At 49.9% G+C, this 21,898-nt stretch overlaps 1 protein-coding gene and 4 long non-coding RNA genes across 5 annotated transcripts; 2 read left to right on the top strand and 3 right to left on the bottom strand.

Annotated features, from left to right (window-relative positions):
* Positions 1–4,422: 4,422 nt before the first annotated feature.
* Positions 4,423–5,256, bottom strand: LOC149912460 (uncharacterized). Its single transcript, XR_016462304.1, has 3 exons — positions 5,144–5,256; positions 4,967–5,034; positions 4,423–4,848 (listed from the first exon to the last, which is right to left on the bottom strand). It is a non-coding gene; the product is annotated as an uncharacterized LOC149912460 (long non-coding RNA).
* A 498-nt stretch (positions 5,257–5,754) lies between these two features.
* On the bottom strand, positions 5,755–6,524 carry LOC149912459 (uncharacterized). The gene is made up of 3 exons (XR_016462318.1): positions 6,382–6,524; positions 6,205–6,272; positions 5,755–6,086 (listed from the first exon to the last, which is right to left on the bottom strand). It is a non-coding gene; the product is annotated as an uncharacterized LOC149912459 (long non-coding RNA).
* Positions 6,525–7,030: 506 nt separating this feature from the next.
* On the bottom strand, positions 7,031–8,144 carry LOC149912458 (uncharacterized). Its single transcript, XR_016462117.1, has 2 exons — positions 7,437–8,144; positions 7,031–7,316 (listed from the first exon to the last, which is right to left on the bottom strand). It is a non-coding gene; the product is annotated as an uncharacterized LOC149912458 (long non-coding RNA).
* An 8,010-nt stretch (positions 8,145–16,154) lies between these two features.
* Positions 16,155–19,202, top strand: LOC149912457 (rho GTPase-activating protein 33-like). Its single transcript, XM_090131106.1, has 7 exons — positions 16,155–16,164; positions 17,203–17,346; positions 17,623–17,725; positions 17,821–17,953; positions 18,119–18,201; positions 18,562–18,669; positions 19,031–19,202. The coding sequence occupies exons 1-7, from the start codon at positions 16,155–16,157 to the stop codon at positions 19,200–19,202; spliced, it is 753 nt and encodes a 250-aa protein (XP_089987232.1).
* Positions 19,203–20,055: 853 nt separating this feature from the next.
* Positions 20,056–20,892, top strand: LOC149912456 (uncharacterized). Its single transcript, XR_016461457.1, has 2 exons — positions 20,056–20,193; positions 20,376–20,892. It is a non-coding gene; the product is annotated as an uncharacterized LOC149912456 (long non-coding RNA).
* Positions 20,893–21,898: the final 1,006 nt, after the last annotated feature.

Here is a 21,898-nt window from a genome sequence, read left to right as displayed (position 1 = left end):
CAGCAGCAACTGAAACAACATCCCACTCACCTTTGCCATGTCTGGCAGAGGTTGCAGCTCTTTCTATTGCATCCCTCTAGCTTTCAAGTCAAGAGCTCCTGGGTCACTCAAGGAAAAGCAATCTTTTACCTGCTTTGCCATGCTCTTGGCAGCAGCAATGCAGATGCCTGCAGCTGATGCCCACAAGGACAGCCAGCCTGGACTTATTTTCATTACATATCTTTGTCCTGATGTCCTTCTAGAAGCTGGAACATTTCACCATCGCAGCAGAAAAGGGCAGGAGGGTTCCAAGGTGAGGGCACACTCTCCCCTGTTTATCTGGCACTCAAAGAGAAGGAGAAAATGAAAACCAGATGTGCTTCCCTGCCCATGGCAATCACCAGCCTTTCCATCTTTACAGTCCTTCCTGACATCAGCAGCAACTGAAACAACATCCCACTCACCTTTGCCATGTCTGGCAGAGGTTGCAGCTCTTTCTATTGCATCCCTCTAGCTGTCAAGTCAAGAGCTCCTGTGTCACACAAGGAAAAGCAATCTCTTACCTGCTTTGCCATGCTCATGGCAGCAGCAGTGCAGATGCCAGCAGCTGATGCCCACAAGGACAGCCATCCTGGACTTATTTTCATTACATATCTTTGTCCTGATGTCCTTCTACAAGCTGGAACATTACTCCATCTCAGGAGAAGAGGGCAGGATGGGTCCAAGGTGAGGGCACACTCTGCTCTTTAACTGGCACTCAAAGAGAAAATGAAAAGCATATGTGTTTCCCAGCCCATGGCAAACACCAGGCTTTCCATCCTTACAGTCTTCCTGACTTCAGCACTAATTGAAACAACATCCCACTCAACTTTGCCATGTCTGGCAGAGGTTGCAGCTCTTTCTATTGCATCCCTCTAGCTTTCAAGTCAAGAGCTCCTGTGTCACACAAGGAAAAGCAATCTGTTACCTGCTTTGCCATGCTCATGGCAGCAGCAATGCAGATGCCAGCAGCTGATGCCCACAAGTACAGCCAGCCTGGACTTATTTTCATTACATATCTTTGTCCTGATGTCCTTCTAGAAGTTGGAACATTTCTCCCTCTGAGCAGCAGAGGGCAGGAGGGGTCCAGGGTGAGGGCACACTCTGCTCTTTATCTGGCACTCAAAGAGAAAGAGAAAATGAAAACAAGATGTGTTTCCCTGCCCATGGCAAACACCAGCCTTTCCATCCTTACAGTCCTTCCTGACATCAGCAGCAACTGAAACAACATCCCACTCACCTTTGCCATGTCAGGCAGAGGTTGCAGCTCTTTCTATTGCATCCCTCTAGCTTTCAAGTCAAGAGCTCCTGTGTCACACAAGGAAAAGCAATCTTTTACCTGCTTTGCCATGCTCATGGCAGCAGCAATGCAGATGCCAGCAGCTGATGACCACAAGGACAGCCAGCCTGGACTTACATTCATTACATATCTTTGTCCTGATGTCCTTCTACAAGCTGGAAGATTTCTCCATCTCAGCAGAAGAGGGCAGGAGGGGTCCAAGGTGAGGGCACACTCTCCCCTGTTTATCTGGCACTCAAAGAGAAAGAGAAAATGAAAACCAGATGTGTTTCCCTGCCCATGGCAAACACCAGCCTTTCCATCCTTACAGTCCTTCCTGACATCAGCAGCAACTGAAACAACATCCCACTCACCTTTGCCATGTCAGGCAGAGGTTGCAGCTCTTTCTATTGCATCCCTCTAGCTTTCAAGTCAAGAGCTCCTGTGTCACACAAGGAAAAGCAATCTTTTACCTGCCGTGCCATGCTCTTGGCAGCAGCAATGCAGATGCCAGCAGCTGATGCCCACAAGGGCAGCCAGCCTGGACTTATTTTCATTACATATCTTTGTCCTGATGTCCTTCTAGAAGCTTGGACATTACTCCCTCTGAGCAGCAGAGGGCAGGAGAGTTCCAAGGTGAGGGCACACTCTCCCCTGTTTATCTGGCACTCAAAGAGAAAGAGAAAATGAAAACCAGATGTGTTTCCCAGCTTATGGCAAACACCAGCCTTTCTATCCTTAAAGTCTTCCTGACATCTGCACTAATTGAAAGAACATCCCACTCACTTTTGCCATGTCTGGCAGAGGTTGCAGCTCTTTCTATTGCTTCCCTCTAGCTTTCAAGTCAAGAGCTCCTGTGTCACACAAGGAAAAGCAACATTTTACCTGCTTTGCCATGCTCATGGCAGCAGCAATGCAGATGCCTGCAGCTGATGCCCACAGGGACAGCCAGCCTGGACTTATTTTCATTACATATCTTTGTCCTGATGTCCTTCTACAAGCTGGAAGATTTCTCCATCTCAGCAGAAGATGGCAGGATGGGTTCAAGGTGAGGGCACACTCTCCCCTGTTTATCTGGCACTCAAAGAGAAAGAGAAAATGAAAACCAGATGTGTTTCCCTGCCCATGGCAAACACCAGACATTCCATCCTTACAGTCCTTCCTGACATCAGCAGCAATGGAAACAACATCCTACTCACCTTTGCCATGTCAGGCAGAGGTTGCAGCTCTTTCTATTGCATCCCTCTAGCTTTCAAGTCAAGAGCTCCTGTGTCACACAAGGAAACGCAATTTTTACCTGCTTTGCCATGCTCATGGTAAAGAAGTCCAGATGCCAGCAGCTGATGACCACAAGGGCAGCCAGCCTGGAATTATTTTCATTACATATCTTTGTCCTGATGTCCTTCTAGAAGCTTGGACATTTCTTCCTCTGAGCAGCAGAGGGCAGGAGAGTTCCAAGGTGAGGGCACACTCTCCTCTATTTACCTCGCACTGAAAGATTAAGAGAACAAGAAAATAGATGTTTTTCCCAGCCCATGGCAAACACCAGACATACCATACTTACAGTCCTTCCTGACATCAGCAGAAATGGAAACAACATCCCACTCACCTTTGCCATGTCTGGCAGAGGTTGCAGCTCTTTCTATTGCATCCCTCTAGCTTTCAAGTCAAGAGCTCCTGTGTCACACAAGGAAAAGCAACCTTTTACCTGCTTTGCCATGCTCATGGCAGCAGCAATGCAGATGCCTGCAGCTGATGACCACAGGGACAGCCAGCCTGGACTTATTTTCATTACATATCTTTGTCCTGATGTCCTTCTAGAAGCTGGAACAATTCTCCATCTCAGCAGAAGAGGGCAGGATGGGTCCAAGGTGAGGGCACACTCTCCCCTGTTTATCTGGCACTCAAAGAGAAAGAGAAAATGAAAACCAGATGTGTTTCCCTGCCCATGGCAAACACCAGACTTTCCATCCTTACAGTCCTTCCTGACATCAGCAGCAACTGAAACAACATCCCACTCACCTTTGCCATGTCAGGCAGAGGTTGCAGCTCTTTCTATTGCATCCCTCTAGCTTTCAAGTCAAGAGCTCCTGGGTCACACAAGGAAAAGCAACCTTTTACCTGCTTTGCCATGCTCATGGCAGCAGCAGTGCAGATGCCAGCAGCTGATGCCCACAAGGACAGCCAGCCTGGACTTATTTTCATTACATATCTTTGTCCTGATGTCCTTCTACAAGCTGGAACATTTCTCCATCTCAGGAGAAGAGGGCAGGATGGTTCCAACGTGAGGGCACACTCTCCCCTGTTTATCTGGCACTCAAAGAGAAAGAGAAAATGAAAACCAGATGTGTTTCCCAGCCCATGGCAAACACCAGCCTTTCCATCCTTACAGTCTTCCTGACTTCAGCACTAATTGAAACAACATCCCACTCACCTTTGCCATGTCTGGCAGAGGTTGCAGCTCTTTCTATTGCATCCCTCTAGCTGTCAACTCAAGAGCTCCTGTGTCACACAAGGAAATGCAATCTTTTACCTGCTGTGCCATGCTCATGGCAGCAGCAATGCAGATGCCAGCAGCTGATGCCCACAAGGACAGCCAGCCTGGACTTATTTTCATTACATATCTTTGTCCTGATGTCCTTCTACAAGCAGGAGGATTTCTCCATCTCAGCAGAAGAGGGCAGGAGTGTTCCTAGGTGAGGGCACACTCTGCTCTTTATCTGGCACTCAAAGAGAAAGAGAAAATGAAAACAAGATGTGTTTCCCTGCCCATGGCAAACACCAGCCTTTCCATCCTTACAGTCCTTCCTGACATCAGCAGCAACTGAAACAACATCCCACTCACCTTTGCCATGTCTGGCAGAGGTTGCAGCTCTTTCTATTGCATCCCTCTAGCTTTCAAGTCAAGAGCTCCTGTGTCACACAAGGAAAAGCAATCTTTTACCTGCTTTGCCATGCTCATGGCAGCAGCAATGCAGATGCCAGCAGCTGATGCCCACAAGGGCAGCCAGCCTGGACTTATTTTCATTACATATCTTTGTCCTGATGTCCTTTTAGAAGCTTGGACATTTCTCCCTCTGAGCAGCAGAGGGCAGGAGAGTTCCAAGGTGAGGGCACACTCTCCCCTGTTTATCTGGCACTCAAAGAGAAAGAGAAAATGAAAACAAGATGTGTTTCCCAGCTTATGGCAAACACCAGCCTTTCCATCCTTACAGTCTTTCTGACATCAGCACTAATTGAAACAACATCCCACTCACCTTTGCCATGTCTGGCAGAGGTTGCAGCTCTTTCTATTGCTTCCCTCTAGCTTTCAAGTCAAGAGCTCCTGTGTCACACAAGGAAAAGCAACCTTTTACCTGCTTTGCCATGCTCTTGGCAGCAGCAATGCAGATGCCAGCAGCTGATGCCCACAAGGACAGCCAGCCTGGACTTATTTTCATTACATATCTTTGTCCTGATGTCCTTCTAGAAGCTTGGACATTTCTTCCTCTGAGCAGCAGAGGGCAGGAGAGTTCAAAGGTGAGGGCACACTCTCCTCTATTTACCTAGCACTGAAAGATTAAGAGAACAAGAAAATAGATGTTTTTCCCAGCCCATGGCAAAAACCAGACTTTCTATACTTACAGTCCTTCCTGACATCAGTAGCAACTGAAACAACATCCCACTCACCTTTGCCATGTCAGGCAGAGGTTGCAGCTCTTTCTATTGCATCCCTCTAGCTTTCTAGTCAAGAGCTCCTGTGTCACACAAGGAAAAGCAATGTTTTACCTGCTGTGCCATGCTCATGGCAGCAGCAATGCAGTTGCCAGCAGCTGATGCCCACAAGGACAGCCAGCCTGGACTTACTTTCATTACATATCTTGGTCCTGATGTCCTTCTACAAGCTGGAACATTTCTCCATCTCAGCAGAAGAGGGCAGGATGGGTTCAAGGTGAGGGCACACTCTCCCCTGTTTATCTGGCACTCAAAGAGAAAGAGAAAATGAAAACCAGATGTGTTTCCCTGCCCATGGCAAACACCAGACATTCCTTCCTTACAGTCCTTCCTGACATCAGTAGCAACTGAAACAACATCCCACTCACCTTTGCCATGTCTGGCAGAGGTTGCAGCTCTTTCTATTGCATCCCTCTAGCTTTCAAGTCAAGAGCTCCTGTGTCACACAAGGACAAGCAATCTTTTACCTCCTGTGCCATGCTCATGGCAGCAGCAATGCAGATGCCTGCAGCTGATGCCCACAGGGACAGCCAGCCTGGACTTATTTTCATTACATATCTTTGTCCTGATGTCCTTCTACAAGCTGGAACAATTCTCCATCTCAGCAGAAGAGGGCAGGATGGGTCCAAGGTGAGGGCACACTCTCCCCTGTTTATCTGGCACTCAAAGAGAAAGAGAAAATGAAAACCAGATGTGTTTCCCAGCACATGGCAAACACCAGCCTTTCCATCCTTACAGTCCTTCCTGACATCAGCAGCAACTGAAACAACATCCCACTCACATTTGCCATGTCAGGCAGAGGTTGCATCTCTTTCTATTGCATCCCTCTAGCTTTCAAGTCAAGAGCTCCTGTGTCACACAAGGAAAAGCAACCTTTTACCTGCACTGCCATGCTCTTGGCAGCAGCAATGCAGATGCCAGCAGCTGATGCCCACAAGGACAGCCAGCCTGGACTTATTTTCATTACATATCTTTGTCCTGATGTCCTTCTAGAAGCTTGGACATTTCTTCCTCTGAGCAGCAGAGGGCAGGAGAGTTCAAAGGTGAGGGCACACTCTCCTCTATTTACCTAGCACTGAAAGATTAAGAGAACAAGAAAATAGATGTTTTTCCCAGCCCATGGCAAAAACCAGACTTTCTATACTTACAGTCCTTCCTGACATCAGTAGCAACTGAAACAACATCCCACTCACCTTTGCCATGTCAGGCAGAGGTTGCAGCTCTTTCTATTGCATCCCTCTAGCTTTCTAGTCAAGAGCTCCTGTGTCACACAAGGAAAAGCAATGTTTTACCTGCTGTGCCATGCTCATGGCAGCAGCAATGCAGTTGCCAGCAGCTGATGCCCACAAGGACAGCCAGCCTGGACTTACTTTCATTACATATCTTGGTCCTGATGTCCTTCTACAAGCTGGAACATTTCTCCATCTCAGCAGAAGAGGGCAGGATGGGTTCAAGGTGAGGGCACACTCTCCCCTGTTTATCTGGCACTCAAAGAGAAAGAGAAAATGAAAACCAGATGTGTTTCCCTGCCCATGGCAAACACCAGACATTCCTTCCTTACAGTCCTTCCTGACATCAGTAGCAACTGAAACAACATCCCACTCACCTTTGCCATGTCTGGCAGAGGTTGCAGCTCTTTCTATTGCATCCCTCTAGCTTTCAAGTCAAGAGCTCCTGTGTCACACAAGGAAAAGCAACCTTTTACCTGCTATGCCATGCTCATGGCAGCAGCAATGCAGATGCCTGCAGCTGATGCCCACAGGGACAGCCAGCCTGGACTTATTTTCATTACATATCTTTGTCCTGATGTCCTTCTAGAAGCTGGAACAATTCTCCATCTTAGCAGAAGAGGGCAGGATGGGTCCAAGGTGAGGGCACACTCTCCCCTGTTTATCTGGCACTCAAAGAGAAAGAGAAAATGAAAACCAGATGTGTTTCCCTGCCCATGGCAAACACCAGCCTTTCCATCCTTACAGTCCTTCCTGACATCAGCACTAATTGAAACAACATCCCACTCACCTTTGCCATGTCTGGCAGAGGTTGCAGCTCTGTCTATTGCATCCCTCTAGCTGTCAAGTCAAGAGCTCCTGTGTCACACAAGGAAAAGCAATCTGTTACCTGCTGTGCCATGCTCATGGCAGCAGCAATGCAGATGCCAGCAGCTGATGCCCACAAGGACAGCCAGCCTGGACTTATTTTCATTACATATTGTTGTCCTGATGTCCTTCTAGAAGCTGGAACATTTCTCCCTCTCAGCAGCACAGGGGAGGAGAGCTCCAAGGTTAGGGCACACTCTCCTCTTTTTCTGGAACACAAAGAGAAAATGAAAACCAGATGTGTTTCCTTGCCTTTGCCAAACGCCAGCCTTTTCCATCCTTACAGTCCTTCCTGACATCAGCACTAATTGAAACAACATCCCACTCACCTTTGCCATGTCTAGCAGAGCTTGCAGCTCTTTCTATTGCATCCCTCTTGCTTTCAAGTCAAGAGCTCGTGTGTCACACAAGGAAAAGCAATTTTTACCTGCTGTGCCTTGCCCATGGCAGCAGCAATGCAGATGCCAGCAGCTGATGCCCACAAGGACAGCCAGCCTGGACTTATTTTCATTACATATCTTTGTCCTGATGTCCTTCTAGAAGCTGGAACACTTCTCCATCTCAGCTGCAATGGTCAAAAAATGTCCAAGTTTAGGGCACACTCTCCTCATGGCCTCTTGCACTCAAAGACAAAGGGAATATGAAAACCAGAAGTGTTTCTTTGCCCATGCTAGACACTAGCCTTTCCATCCTGACAGTCCTTCCTACAATCACCTGGAATTGAAACATCATCCCCCACATCTCTTTTTTGAACTTATTCATGCATGAATAATGATAATGAGAATTTTTCTGTTTCTTATTTCTGCATGGAAACGATCAGAAAACTGGAGCATTTTTCTCTAAAACAATCCAGCAAATTTTCATTGCTTATCTATGTACGCAAATTGTTTTTGCCATTCATCTCAAATATCAATACATCTGGCAAAATAAGATAGAAAAAGTATTTACAGACATTTTTGGACAGTCATTAGAGCAGAATCCTTTCACTGATGAAATCCCACAGTCGTGATTCATACAACACTGACACTGGAGGACACAGTAGTTTAGATGAGAGCGCATTAAAAATGACTAAGTTAAGGTCTCAGAAATAGCAAAGAGTGACAAGTATGAAAAAAAGAGGTTGCAGAAACTGCTTCAGTTTGGCACTCTGGCATAAAGTATGACAACACACAACCTGCCTGTGCAGTTCCAGAAGCAGAAGAAAGCCGTCAACCAAGACTTGTTCTCATCTGCTCTGAAAGTCCACTGGGACAAGGCCACTTTTCTCTGACGTGCTTCCAGAAGTATCACTTCTGAGCACTGTGCCAGGGAGTTACAAGATACTGTTTGTGTGTACAGAGGAGAAAAAGACGTCTGTCTGGAAACAGACATTGACTTGGTGAAGGAGAAGCAGCATTTTCCAGAGTACTTCAGAAAGAACTGAGCACTGCCCCAAGAGCTTCAGAGCGGCAGGCTGTCACAGTGTGCCAACCAGCTCAGCTGTGAGTTGGCACTGAAGCTGCACCACAGGGAGAACAAAGCCCCCTGTGCACCCTTGGAGAGCCAAGGGTTGGAGATTCATGAACCTTGAGCTCCTTTCCAACCCGGGCCATGCTGTGATTCTGGGATTCTCACCTTTGCCTCATCTGGCAGAGGGAGGCAGCTCTTTCTCTTGTCTCCCTCTGGCTGTCAGGTCACCAGGGCCAGTGTCACACAGGGAACTGCAAACACTGTGTGTGCTGTGCCCTGCCCATGGCAGCACAGAGGCAGCTGCCAGCAGCTGATGCCCACAAGGACAGCCAGCCTGGACTTCCTTTGATTCCTTCCCTTTGGATCAGCGTCCTTCAGGAAGGCGGAACATCTCTCCAGCTGAGCAGCAGAGGACAGCAGGGCTTCGTTGTCTGGGCATGTTCTCTTCTGGCCCTCTGGCCCTCACAGACACAGGAGGAGGACACAGAGGCTGCTGTAACACAGCCAGCCCTGCCTCTCAGGTCAGCTCTCAGGCCATCCTCTCTCCCCTCAGCAGCAGCTCACTGTTCTGCACTCCTCTGGCCTGGGCTGGCAGAGGTGTGCAGCAGTTCTGCTGATCTCCCAGTGCTGGCCATGTCTGCAGTGCCTGTGTGAAAGACACAGGAAGCTGCCAGCATTGCACTGCTCTGCTGTGCCCCTGCCATCACCGAGTTTGCTGTCAGCAGCTGCTGCTACACGTCCATTCAGGCACAGGCCTTTCCTTCCTGGCCCTCTTTCCCCCCTCTCTCCTCTGCTCTCTCTCGTGCTCCCCTTTGGCCTGGGCTGGCTGAGCAGTGCAGGCCTTGTTGTTGCTCCCTGGGCCAACTACGTCACGGTTCCCCGTGACTCTGCCAGCTGCTCTGACACAGCGACTGCGTCCTCAGTGTGGATTCCAGAATGCGACAGACGTCCAGAGAAGACTTCCAGGGCTGATGGGAACATGCTGCCATCAAGAACTGCCATGGCTCAGGCCCCCTGGGAATCTGCTCACAGCGAAAGCTGCTGTCACTCTGTGTGGGCACAGCCTTGTCTGTGTAGGCCTGCTCACACTGCAGCCCCTGTCTGCACCAGAACCGTGCCGATCCACCTTCTCTTGGCCTCCTTGCCTGCATGGAAAAGGGCAGCTTGGGCTGAAGTCCCTCAACTTTCAGATGGCCGAGTGAAGTCTCTGAGCCCTGGTGACCCACTCAGCTCTTCAGCCTGCTGACCTGCTCTGCTGGGGCTGTCTTAAAAGGCAGAGGGCACGTTATCCTCATGTCCCCACATCCATCCCTCTTAGCATACTGTAGGCCAGTTCCTAAAAGGACACCTGCACAATCTCTCTGAATGTTAATCAACACGTAGTTGGTCTGTGCACTGCAGAAATTGCACCTAGGTTTTCAGTGGTGATTAGCTATGTGTTTAGTCAGAGGTGCAATGGTTCTAATGGTGAGAGAAAGACATTCCCAGTTGTCATCAGGTGGAACACACTTCAGACTGGAATCCTCAAGCAGACTGCAGTCAAGCTTTCTTAATTACTCATTGTTCTTATCAATTCAGACGCATCTCTGAATTCCTGCTTGAATGAACATTCTGTAATAATCTGCTGAGACAGTGCAAGGCTTGACATTGAGACTATAGTTTATGAAAGCAGCACTTTTTACTTACTTTACAAGTTCTTATCTGAATGTTAAATGCAACATCAATTCACTTCTCACTGGGTTGAACGTTTTAAATATTTGGTAAACATAATGGTTCTAATTCTGACATTTAATATGAAAATATTAAAACTCCTTGTAAGTACTTTTTTGTTAGAATGCCAGATGCTAAAGGGATGAAGTGGCACAAGAAAGCAAAATGTCTCTGCTGATGGCAGGAAGGACTGTAAGGATGGAAAGGCTGGTGTTTGCCATGGGCAGGGAAACACATCTGGTTTTCTTGTTCCCTTTGTCTCTGAGTGCCAGAAAAACAGAGGAGAGCGTGCCCTCACCTTGGACCCCTCCTGCCCTCTGCTGCTGAGATGGAGAAATGTCCCACCTCCTACAAGGACATCAGGACAAAGGTAAGTATTGAAAATAAGTCCAGGCTGGCTGTCCTTGTGGGCATCTGTTGCTGGAAAATTTAATGGCAGTAAACTGCCTAGATAATGACAGAATGAGGGTGACAATAGAATGGTACGTAATCACAGTACAATTAAAAAAGTATGCAGGGTGCAGGAAGGGAGGTGTGGACATTCTGAGTTGCAACTCTTTATTTGCTCCAGAAAGCTCTATCAGAATGGAAGACTGAAGGAAATACTTTGAGGGGTTTTTTAATGTGACTGGATAAAAGATCCACGTGGCAAATTGAATAACTGGGTGGTAAAGGGACATAGATACCTCACTGTTTCATGGAACCTTTCAATTAAGCACCTGAGCACTGTGTACAGGACTTGGGAATATAAGTATTAGAGGATCATGGAATATCTTTATTTGGAAGGGACCTCGAGGATCATGTATTCCACCTCCTGGTTCCACACCGGACCTCCTATGGGTCAAGCCCTGTGTCTGAGAGCATTGTGCAAATGCTCTTTGACCTTTGTCAGCTCAGTGCCAAACCACTGCCCTGGGGAGCCAGTGCCAAATTCCATGTATCTAGTTCATCCTACAGAATGATGCCAAGAACAGTTATAGAGATCGACTTACAAACAAAATTCTTGTCTTGAATTAATGGTACACTCACCATTTAAAAAAAAAAAAAAGGAGTTAGAAGAAAACATGTAAGTGTAGATTTAAAAGCAACCTGTATTGTTACTTAGAGTTTGATATAGTGTAATCCAGTGCACAGTACTTGTAACGTGTGTTTTACAAAATGCTTTGCAATGTAGGGATCTATTAAGATAAATGCTGCAAGTTCTAATATGTCCATGACCTTTTCAAACTGTTCCTTACTCCTACACATCACTACGAGTAGTTCTTCTGTCAGGAAGGATCACCTGAGTAATTAACCTGTGACCTTAAGTTTGGAATTAAATGCATACAGTGGAAGTAAGAGCTGTGGGTTATTTTGCTCTTTCAGTGTTGAACAGCCGAGGTGTTTTGTTTTGGAGGGTGGATAGTGATGGGACAAGTGGGGAATGGCTTTAAACTGAGACGGGGGGTGTTGAGGTTTAGGTTGGATGTGAGGAGGAAGTTTTTCAGCCAGAGGGTGGTGAGGCACTGGAACAGGTTGCCCAAGGAGGCTGTGGATGCCCCATCCCTGCAGGCATGCAAGGCCAGGCTGGATGTGGCTCTGGGCAGCCTGGGCTGCTGGTGGGCAGGTTAGAAACCCAACATGACTTTATTGCAGCCCTGGGTGCAGGGGGATCACTGCTCCTAGCATGCACACAGAAGAGCTGGAGCACACAGGTGATGTCCATTCCACTTGTGAACATTCCTGCAAATGCAGAGAGCGTGCGTCTGTTCCAATCACTGCTGCACAGATTAAAAACTGATTGCAGATGAGCTGTTTTGGTATGGGGTTCTTGCCAACGGTCTGCAGTGGCTGTGTGATTCCTCGGGGAGTTGCTCTCCAGCCCAAAGGTCATGTCCTAAGTCGACCAGATCCCGTTTGTGTCCAGAAATGGCTGACAGCAGATCAGCTGCTGGTCAAGTTTCTAACATCACACTGGCCTTGCTCCAGTGTCTGTGTCATCAGCCCCAGCACATACGGTGCACCTCTTCAAGGCTTTGCAACACTGAGACTCTGCACTTGGGCTCCAGACATCCTGCTGCACCAAGAGGTTATTCTAGCTTTGGTATCTTGCAACTTTGTATATAACTACATCACTGTAATCATAAATGTCTAGGAGCATGGAGATGGAGAAATTCATCTTCCTGTAATTCTCTGTACTGCAGCCCCGTGGTTGTCAACACCTAATGCAATATTGAAATTTCAGTTGAGAAATTGAAAGCTGTCCCTAACAAAAAAACATCTGCATTTGTTATTGAAATCACAGTAAGGATCAATAAATCCAAATGCTTCCAGCATAACCACGATTATAGGCAGTGTTTAGACAAGCTCTTACAGGAAAACCATGAACACAAGGCTAAAGAGAGACTAAGTGATGCACTGTGCAGGAATACTCATGGAAGTCTTCACAGTGCAGGAGTCTGATCTGATTACAGATGCTGTGCTTTAAGTACCCCTTATCATATCTTTTTTTTCACTGTTGTGCAGGGGTTGGACTCAGTGATCTCTGGAGGCTGGAGATGCTGTTTGCTAATGGCAGATGGAGAGAGGAAAAGCAAGTCCAAGGCATGCTGTGCATAGCCACCACATGGCATCTGCACCATTTCCCCCTGCACCAAGGAGGAGCAGCTCACAAGCTTGGCCTGGGCCAGGGAAGGGAGCAGACAAACATCTGGACCGACCCCAAACGAGCTGGTTCTGCAGGTTGGGTGTCTTCTGCTGCTTGTCTCACATCCTGCTGCTCAGCGGTAGATTTGTTCCTGCTCAGTGCTAACAGGAAACTCACACAGCATTTCTGTTTCAGCTGTGCCAACGCTTTGATCCCTTGCTGCTTGGATGGGGCGTTTGAAGAAGGATGCCTGTGCTGATGTCCAGCCAGGCTTTGGGGATGAGTCTCCACACCAGGGTCCGTCTGACAGGACTGAGGGTTGGGGATCCAGCCAGGTCGAGTCCAGCGTGCTTTGCTCTTGTTCTTAGTGCTTGTTTTTGCTCAGGAGGGCAGGAGGTGAACCTCGTGAACCAATGCCTGCAGACGGGGTTTGCAGAGAAAGAGGTCCTGCAGGCCTTGTGTGACAGCCACGGAGCTGCAGCGAGGCTGCATCCGTGTAAAACACCAGAGATCCACGGAGGTGTGAAGGGGAGCTGTGGGCTGCAGTCACGCAGGAAGGGATGTGCATGCTCGGGGTTTGGTTGTTGTGTGTGTGTTAAGTGACTGTGATACCACTGCTGGGTCAGTGTGAGTGTACGGAACAAGTGTGACAGCCTTTTTGATGGAGCCCTGTGAAAGGAGTCCTATGGACTTGAGATCCAACTATCAGCCCGTGGGCATCATCCAGGAGTTGGGGTAGGGGATGAGGCAAGGGAAGTTGGGCTAAGAAAGGGATAAAGCAGTCTGGCAGTAGTTCTGTGTTTCTCCCATCTCCTGCTTTATTTCCTTCCAGGTGAAATAGATGGGTGCTGCAACATGCCCTTGAATGTAACAAAACCCACTCTAGTGTGGATTTGACATGGGCCCAGCACTGCAAGGTACGCTGCTGGGAGGAAGCGTCCATCTGGCTGAGGGCAGGAAGGCCCTCCAGAGGGATGCACTGAGGCCAGTTGTGCGAGGCTCAACAAGAGCAAGCGCCAGGTCCTGCGCTTTGGTCATGACGACCCCGTGCCAGCTTCTCCAGGATTTGGCTGGGGTAGAATTCCAAGCAGCCCCTGATTCCAGAACGTTGGGCTGGGCTGTTGGAATCTTCTGCCCTTGTGACTGGTCTTGCCTCCCCACCCTGTGCGTCGTGGTGGAGCAGCCTGGTGGCCCTCAGTGATGTCATAAGGGCTAGAATGAGGGGAGGAGCAGTGCGTGCTGCGTCCCTTCATTGGAGCGCTGGAGCTCTGACTGAGCAGCTCGCTTGTTGCACTTGTGCACCGACTGCGTCCCTTTGTCTTCACACCGTCCTGTGCAGCACCTTGTAGGTAAGCTGAGACAGTGTGGGAGAGACGGGGGGACAGTGAGTGCTGAGAACTGCTGGCTGGCGGAGCTCATAGGATCACATTATCTCCATCAGCAGAGGGGTGGCCATGAGGGACAGGGAGGTGATCGTCCCCCCCTGCTCTGCTCTTGTGAGGCCCCAGCTGCAGTACAGTGTCCAGAAAGACAGGGAGCTGTTGGAGAGGGTCCAGAGGCGAGCCACAGAGATGATCAGGGGACAGGAGCACCTCCCCTGCAAAGACAGGCTGAGGGAGCTGGGCTTGTTCAGCCTGGAGAAATGAAGGCTGTGGGGTGACCTCATGGCAGCCTTCAGTACCTAAAGGGAGCCTAAAAAGAGGAGGGGAATCAACTCTTTGAAAGGGTAGATAACAGCAGGACAAGGGGAAATGGTTTTAAGTTGAAAACTTAAGTTTTAAGTTGAGGGAGGGCAGATTTTGGTTTTTCCCTCATAGTCTTTGCTAAACCGTGGAAGCAAACTGACCTGCTCTTTCTCTCTCCTCTCTCCACCCTCTGCCTGCTTCCCTGCTGCAGCTTTTGCTCGTGGAAGATCAGAGCAAAGTGACAAGGAAAGGCTGCGGATTCGTGAGATTTGTCTCCCTCGTTCTGATCTCTTGCCAGGTACCTGCCATGGTTTGTCCCCCCACATGCTTTAGCAGCCCGTGACGCCCCGTGTTTAGTAACACAGCCTCATCCAGCTTTGATGGGACGCTGGTCACGTGTGGGTTTTCTCCACGTGCTCTGCAGCTCAGCCCTCAGAAGGATGCTGTCTGTGGTGCTGTGACCAGCTGGTTTTATGGAAAGCAATCCCTTAGGCAAAGAGTCCCAGCCCCAGCTTGTGCAGAGCTGCACAGCATCACCAGGGACACCAGCAGGCGTGCTTGGGCTGTGTGAGTGTGCCCGACAGCTGTAGGGAGCACAGCAGAGATGTGAACAGAGAAAATAAAAGTGTGTTTCTTTTCAGTTCCAGCTTGTCACACCTACGCTGATGGCCGTGGCGTGCAGCGAGATCAGCTGTGGGCCTGACCTGGCATGGACAGAGGTAGAGTATGAAGCTCTGATTGGTCTTTGTTCCCTGACTGCAGCCAGCAGAGTGAGCCGCAGATGTGCTCTCCTGCTTTCCAAGAGAGCTCCTCTGTGGCAAGTCAGTAGTGCAAGCGTGGCAAGTTTTTAAAAGTACCAGAGCCATCTCGGCTGTGGGGTTTGTCCTCTACTGACTTTTCCCTTGAAATGGCTGCAGAAACAACAATCATTCTCTGCTCTGTTTGGCCTCGCTGTTGGTTGGACTGCTCAAGAGAGCTGCTTGGTGCTTGCAATGGCACTGTTTGCACCTTGTAACTGCAGCCGTAGCTTTGGTTTCCCTCTTCACAGTCTCCTAGCTTCTTAAACAGCCAGCCTTCCTGCACAAAGAGCGCAGGAAAGGAGGGGGCAAAATGGACAAGGCCACCTGTCTGCGTCAGTGCCATTGCTGATTAGTCTGGATGGGGAGAGATGCATCTTTGCTGGTGTGTGCCTGCTGCACACCAGGGAGAGAAACAGCCGTTATTAGACTTGCAGTTCCTTCTGAAGTGCCCATGATAAGGACCGAGTGCATTTCCTGCAGCTTTCTCTGCAGATGTGCTCCTCACCTTGAAATCCTCCTTGTTGGTTCCCAGCTCCTCACCGTGGCCTGTGCTCTCTGTTTCAGGCTGAGAACAAGGGGAAGCCCCTGCTGGACCATGAGGTGGCACCTGTGAATGTTCCAGCTATTGCTGCTGCCCATGTCGTTAAGAGATACGTTGCCCAGGCAGCGGATGAACTCTCCTTTGAGGTAAGCAGTTCAAGGCGTTCCTTGTTGTTCAATTTTACAGTGGCAAATGCCTTCAGAGCTGCACTGGTGCAAGTGCTCTCAAGCTCGGCGATGTTGGGCAGTGCAGAAGAATGCAGTCATTTGAGCTGTGCTTTCCTCCCAGCCGTGCTGAAGCTGGGACTGACACTGCAATCTCTTGCAGGTGGGAGACATCGTGTGTGTCATCGACATGCCACCAAAGGAGCTGACCCCCTGGTGGAGAGGCAAGCTCGGCTTCCAGGTAGGCACAAGATTCAGACTGGAGAGTGCAACTGCAGTAAAGGCAGGAATCTCAGCTTAGAGCTGCTCTGCCTGCTCAGGATGCCTAATGGACATAAACAGTTTCCCTGTGTCGGTGTCAGGGGACCTTGTCTTTGGCTGCAAATGTTGAAAAATTGTTACCTTTATGCTGTGAACTATGGCCATTTTCTGCTGGATAGTCTTATGGAACGTCAGGCAAGCACGTTCTGAGGGAAATGTTACGTGGCTTTTGGTTTATCAGTTCAGATCTGAGAAGTGCTGCATGCAATAGTTGGCCTCTCTTTTCTTCTTGTTACAGGTTGGATTTTTCCCAGGGGAGTGTGTGGAACTCATTAATAAGAACATTCCTGAGGCACTCATCAATTCTGTGCCAAAGCCAGGTAGGGATGTTACATTTGATGGTGTGGGGAAGCAAAATGAAGTCTTTTTGGGGGTGTGTTCCATGTTTAGTACCTCCTTTATCGATGCCACATTGTCCTCTGGGTTGATGATTCTTCATGCACACCATGGGGCAGAGATTTGGCCCAATCCTCCTGATTTTATGATTGGACTTGGCAAAACTATAGAATCTTCATAGAATGGCTTGGGATGGAAGGGACCTCAGGGATCATCATGCTCCAACCCTCCTGCCTCAGGATGGTCTCCCAGCCCCCACATTTAATGTCAGATTAGACCAGGCTGCCCAGGGCCCCATCCAACCTGGCCTTGGGCTTTTCCAGAGATGGGGAAAATCCCTTTTTGTATGTACTGGTTGGTAATGTTCTTCCCGTTCTGACGTGCTCTGTAGAATGTGCTGTGCTCGGCCTCGTCCAACGGAGCCAGACCTGAAATGACCTGGTTTCTTCCTTTTGTTGTGCAGTGCCCAAGAAACGCAGCAAGATCCTCACCTTCCTTCGTTCCTTGGTGAAGGCCCGCCCAAAGAAACCGACCGAGCGGGAGGTGGAGAAGGAAAGGGTGTTTGGCGGTGACCTGGGAGAGCATCTTCTCCACTCCGGTCGTGATGGTAAGGAGCTGCCCATTCCTGAGATCTTCCTCTGCTGGGCATCTAAAGAAGATGAAAGGGAGCTCGTATCTAGCAGGGGGCAGGCTGACAGCCGTGGAGACACGTGTAATGGGAGTTGATGGCTGAAGGATAAAGTGAGGCGGATGCTCCTAAGAGACAAGCACATCTGTATTTGCTTCAGCCAAGCCTGGCTGGGCTTAGTGGATGGGATGTGAAGCACAGCCTGCAGCACGACTGAATCAGGAGCTCCACTGACGGCTGGCACGTGTTCTTCAGTCCCCCAGGTCCTCCAGAGCTGCGCTGAGTTCATTGAGCAGCACGGCGTGGTGCAGGGGATATACCGCCTGTCCGGCGTCGCGTCCAACATCCAGAGACTGCGGTAAGAGTGCTGCGACTGACACAGCCTGAGTGCATCTGGTGTGGCTTTGGGCTTGCCTTCCTCTCGCTCAACCGGGTTTGCGTCCCTCTCTCCAGGCAGGAATTTGAGTCGGAGCAGATTCCTGAGCTCACCGTCCGTGACATTCACAGCGTGAGCTCCCTCTGCAAGATGTACTTCAGGGAGCTCCCGAACCCTCTGCTCACCCACCAGCTGTACGGCAAGTTCTCGGTAAGCACAAGGCCACGTCTTTCATTTCCCTCTTCCTGGGCCTCTTGGCAGATGGCTGCAGCAGTGCCCCAGCTCGGAGGCCCTTTTGCTGTCAGCCCCACGAGGTTTACTCGCAGTGGTGTACTAGCCTGATTGGTGTCTCGCTCCCTTTCTGCACTACTCCAGGATGCTGTTGGTGCCGCTACAGAGGAGGAGCGGCTGCTCAGAATGCAGGACGTCATCCAGCAGCTGCCCGCTCCTCACTACAGGTCAGTGCTGCCCTCAGCCTGCTGAGCTCAGCCCTGCTGCATTGCAGAGGGCAACGATGCGGTTCCAGGCTCTGTCTCACGCCGGCAACACGATGCCTGTGTATGCTGAAGGGTTGAAGGCTCCATGGGGTTACTTTATGGGGTCAGTTCCTGGGCACGGGGGCACGCTTGGTGCAGCTGATGGCTGCGGCTGTGCTGTGCTGGGGCTTGGTGCTGCAGCGTGGCACTCAGTCAGGTTGGATCTACTTCATCTTCGGTGACAGTAGCAATCACAAGAAGTAGCTTGAATGGAGGTTTGCTTTCTGAATTGCAGCACGGCATGCTCGTTGGTGCTGAACGTTTGCCTCTCTTGTTTTCCAGGACACTGGAGTTCCTGATGAGACACTTGGCGTGTCTGGCTGGGAGCTCCACCATCACAAACATGCATGCCAAGAACCTAGCCATTGTGTGGGCTCCAAACCTCTTAAGGTAAACTGCTGGTTCTGTTTCAACACAACGCTTACATCTGTTCTCCATTAAAAAAAAAAACAGTGCTCCCTTTTTCTCCATCAAATGTGCTCTTCTCCTGTAAAATCTGTGGCTGACAGAAGAGCAGGAGCCTGAGCTGTTCTCCATCCCCACGGGCACAATGTCTAGTTGACAATTTCTGCAGTCTTGTTGAGATGGGACTGACGTGTCCTTGATCATCCAGGGGAATTTCTGCAGTGGCATCACTGATTGCCCACTGCGGAAGTCTCCAGAGCCTCAGCTGACAGCTTTTGGCTGCAACAATTCAGACTCGGGGAAACGGTCTTGGAGAAATGACTTCTAAAATCTGCCTTTTCTACAGATCACAGCAGAACGAGTCTGCCTGCGCCAGCGGAAGAGCTGCCTGCATGGAGCTGCAGATGCAGTTGGATGTGGTGGAATTCATCATCAACCACACCGACGTCCTCTTCTGCTCCAAATCCAGAGCAGACATTGCAGATGCAGCAGGTGAGTGTCTTCCTCCATTAGCTTGATCTTGACCTGACACCTTGATCAAATGCAGGCCTTCTCCGGGACCTTTGAGATTCTCTTTTACCATCAAGGGGACAGCACACCTCTGGGCTTCCATTAGAATCTGGCATCCTGTAGCTGGATGCTGAGAATGTCCAAACCCAAACTTCACAAGGAGGAAACCATCATTATTATGGTTTGCATGCTAGAGAAGCTTGATGCAAGTGTGTTGCATGCGAAGCTTTCTCAGTTCCCTGCCCCCATTTCCTTGGGTTTTTCCTTGCCTATTTTGATACAGTAAGCTGCTCTTAATGATGACCGTGTCCTTTGCCATAAACAGATCTCTGCCCACATGGTTATTTTGAGCTCCTCTTCTTCCAGTGGCTCGGATAAGCAAGCCTGAGAAAAATACAGCACCTCCCTCAGAACTGTGGTGGCTGTGCTGCTGCTTTCTGATCCTCGCTCTTACCTGTGGTTTTCCCTGACAGGGCACAATTCTCTCCCAGGGCCCAAGTCTGTGGGGGTCTCTTCTGCTGCCACAAAGCTGCTCAGCCTGGAGGAGGCACAGGCACAGAGGCGAGGCCACAGCACCTCTTCTGTGGTAACAGAGAGCAGCAGGGACATTGAAGTGGAAGAAAGCCCTGCAGCTGGGCAGGGCAAATTCCACACCGTCGTTGACTTTCCATCTGACAGGTAAAGAGGACTTTCTTTTCCAGCACCTAGCATCATTGTTTGGGTGGGTTTTTGTGTTTTCCTGCAGAAACCAGGCAGTGCTAGGAACAAGCAACTGCTGCCAAGAGCTCAGTGCTGCTCTTCCCTCACCCTGCACCACGCACGACTCACAGCATTGGCTGTTTTCTCTCTCCAGACAAAATCCACCCAGCAAGACTGAGGAATCACCAGCTAGCAGTTGGTGTTGCTGCTTCAGCCTCAGGAAGCCATCCTCTGGCAGCAAACGCCAACTGCAGCGCAATGCCAGGCAGCCCTCAGAAACAGCAGTGGTAGTCCTGGCAGGTAAGGGTGCAAATGCAGCTTCCAAATCCCTGCTTTTCAGGAACATAGAATTCAAGCTTGCTCTGCACATGTATCTCTTTCTAGCGTTCAATCCCGTGCCTAAATCTTCACCCCTGATCAAGAACCACTGTCGTAATTCAGCTTGTGAAAGTTTGACACTAACCCCTGTGTATCCTTTCTAGGTGAATCGAGCCCTTGCCAACCCACAAGATCCAGGGCAAGTAGCGAGGATGCTCTGTGTGCTTCCATCAGTGGAGAGCTCATAGGAAGCACAAATTGCTGCAGTTCCAATAGCAGCCTTCCATCTAACAACATTAATGGAGAGAAGGAGCTCATCGAAGTCCATGCTCTCATTACACCTGGCTCTGCTGAAGTTGCTGACCTGAGCCTCCCAGACACCACAGTCACAAGTGTGGATTTTAACCCAGAGTCTCTGCAGTGCAGCCCATCTGAAGCACAGTGTGAGTGCCCCGACAGCAGCACCTCCATGCAGGAGCAGGTCAGCATCAGTGAAGAGGAGCAGAGCCTCTTGCAGGGGGACTTTCAATCAGGCCTCCAGTCCCAGGCACCGGACAGCAGCACTGAGAGCTCTGAGCCACTCTCTCCATGACAAGACAGGATGAGTCCCATCTTCACCGTGGACCTCTCACACCCTCCTGTCCTTTATATAATAATAAAAGCACACTCGTGCTCAATCAACGCCTTGACTGCCTCCAGAGTCTTCATTCACACAGACTGGGATGAATGCAGCACACAGCAAGGCACCCCAGCTTGCAATGCTGTGGCTGTGGGGTGCGTGCAGCACAGCTCCGGGTTTGTTCCTGTTTTGTCTGGCTTTGGGATGTCTGCAGGGGGAGCTCTGCTACCATTTGGCATGGTAGCAAATAATCTCTCGCATCCCGGATGCTGCTCATGATACTCCCAAGCTTCCTGGCTGTGGCTTTGTGATGCTTTTCAGGGCCTTCTAATGCATTTCCATGCCTTGGCTGTTCTTTAACACCTCTCTCCTCCCATCGTGTCCTTTCCTGGCTCCCACCTACGAGCTGGCCGTGCAGATCATCTCCAGACCTGTCATCAGCACACTGCGGCAGGAGAAGCTCCCCCTGGCCAACGTCAGGCAGTACTGCTTGGTCTGCAGCTCAGTGGCCATTTCCCTTTTAGGCGGCTCCTGCAGAAGAATCAAGCAGCAGAACCTTTTGCTCACCCTGCACCACACAAATGCTGCAAAAGCAGAAACAACCTGGGAATCTCTGGTTTGCAAGACTTCACAGACACTTATTGACTGTGTCTGATGGCTCCCTCCCATCCTTGATTTCCTTCTCCCCTTCTCCTCGTCTGATCCCACTGCTGAGCCATGATCAAGCTGCCCAGTGTGGCAGAGCATCGTGCAGAGCCGTGCTGGCACCTCCTCCCCTTCCTCTCCTGCAGCTCAGCCTGCAACCTGAGCAAGTTTTTTTCTGAGAAAGTGACCAGCTCTTTGCCATCCCTTTGCCCCTACAAACAGTTGTCCAGAGGATCTTGTCCAAGAATTCCTGGAACAGCCTGCAGCTGGCTCTCCTGAAGTTCAGGCTCCTGCCTTTGCTTCCTGCCAGGCCCGCATTCCTTGAGATCACAAGCTCAAGGAGGGCATGGTCACTGCAGCCCTGACCGCCTCCTGTCGTAACCCCTGGTGTGCACCATGTCCAGCAATGCTTCCCTTCTGCTT

The sequence above is a fragment of the Phasianus colchicus genome, chromosome Z, assembly GCF_987193195.1.
Source record: "Phasianus colchicus chromosome Z, bPhaCol1.hap1.1, whole genome shotgun sequence".
NCBI lineage: Eukaryota > Metazoa > Chordata > Aves > Galliformes > Phasianidae > Phasianus > Phasianus colchicus.
Note: the sequence above shows the minus strand (reverse complement) of the source record. Positions and strands in the feature narration are given on the sequence as shown.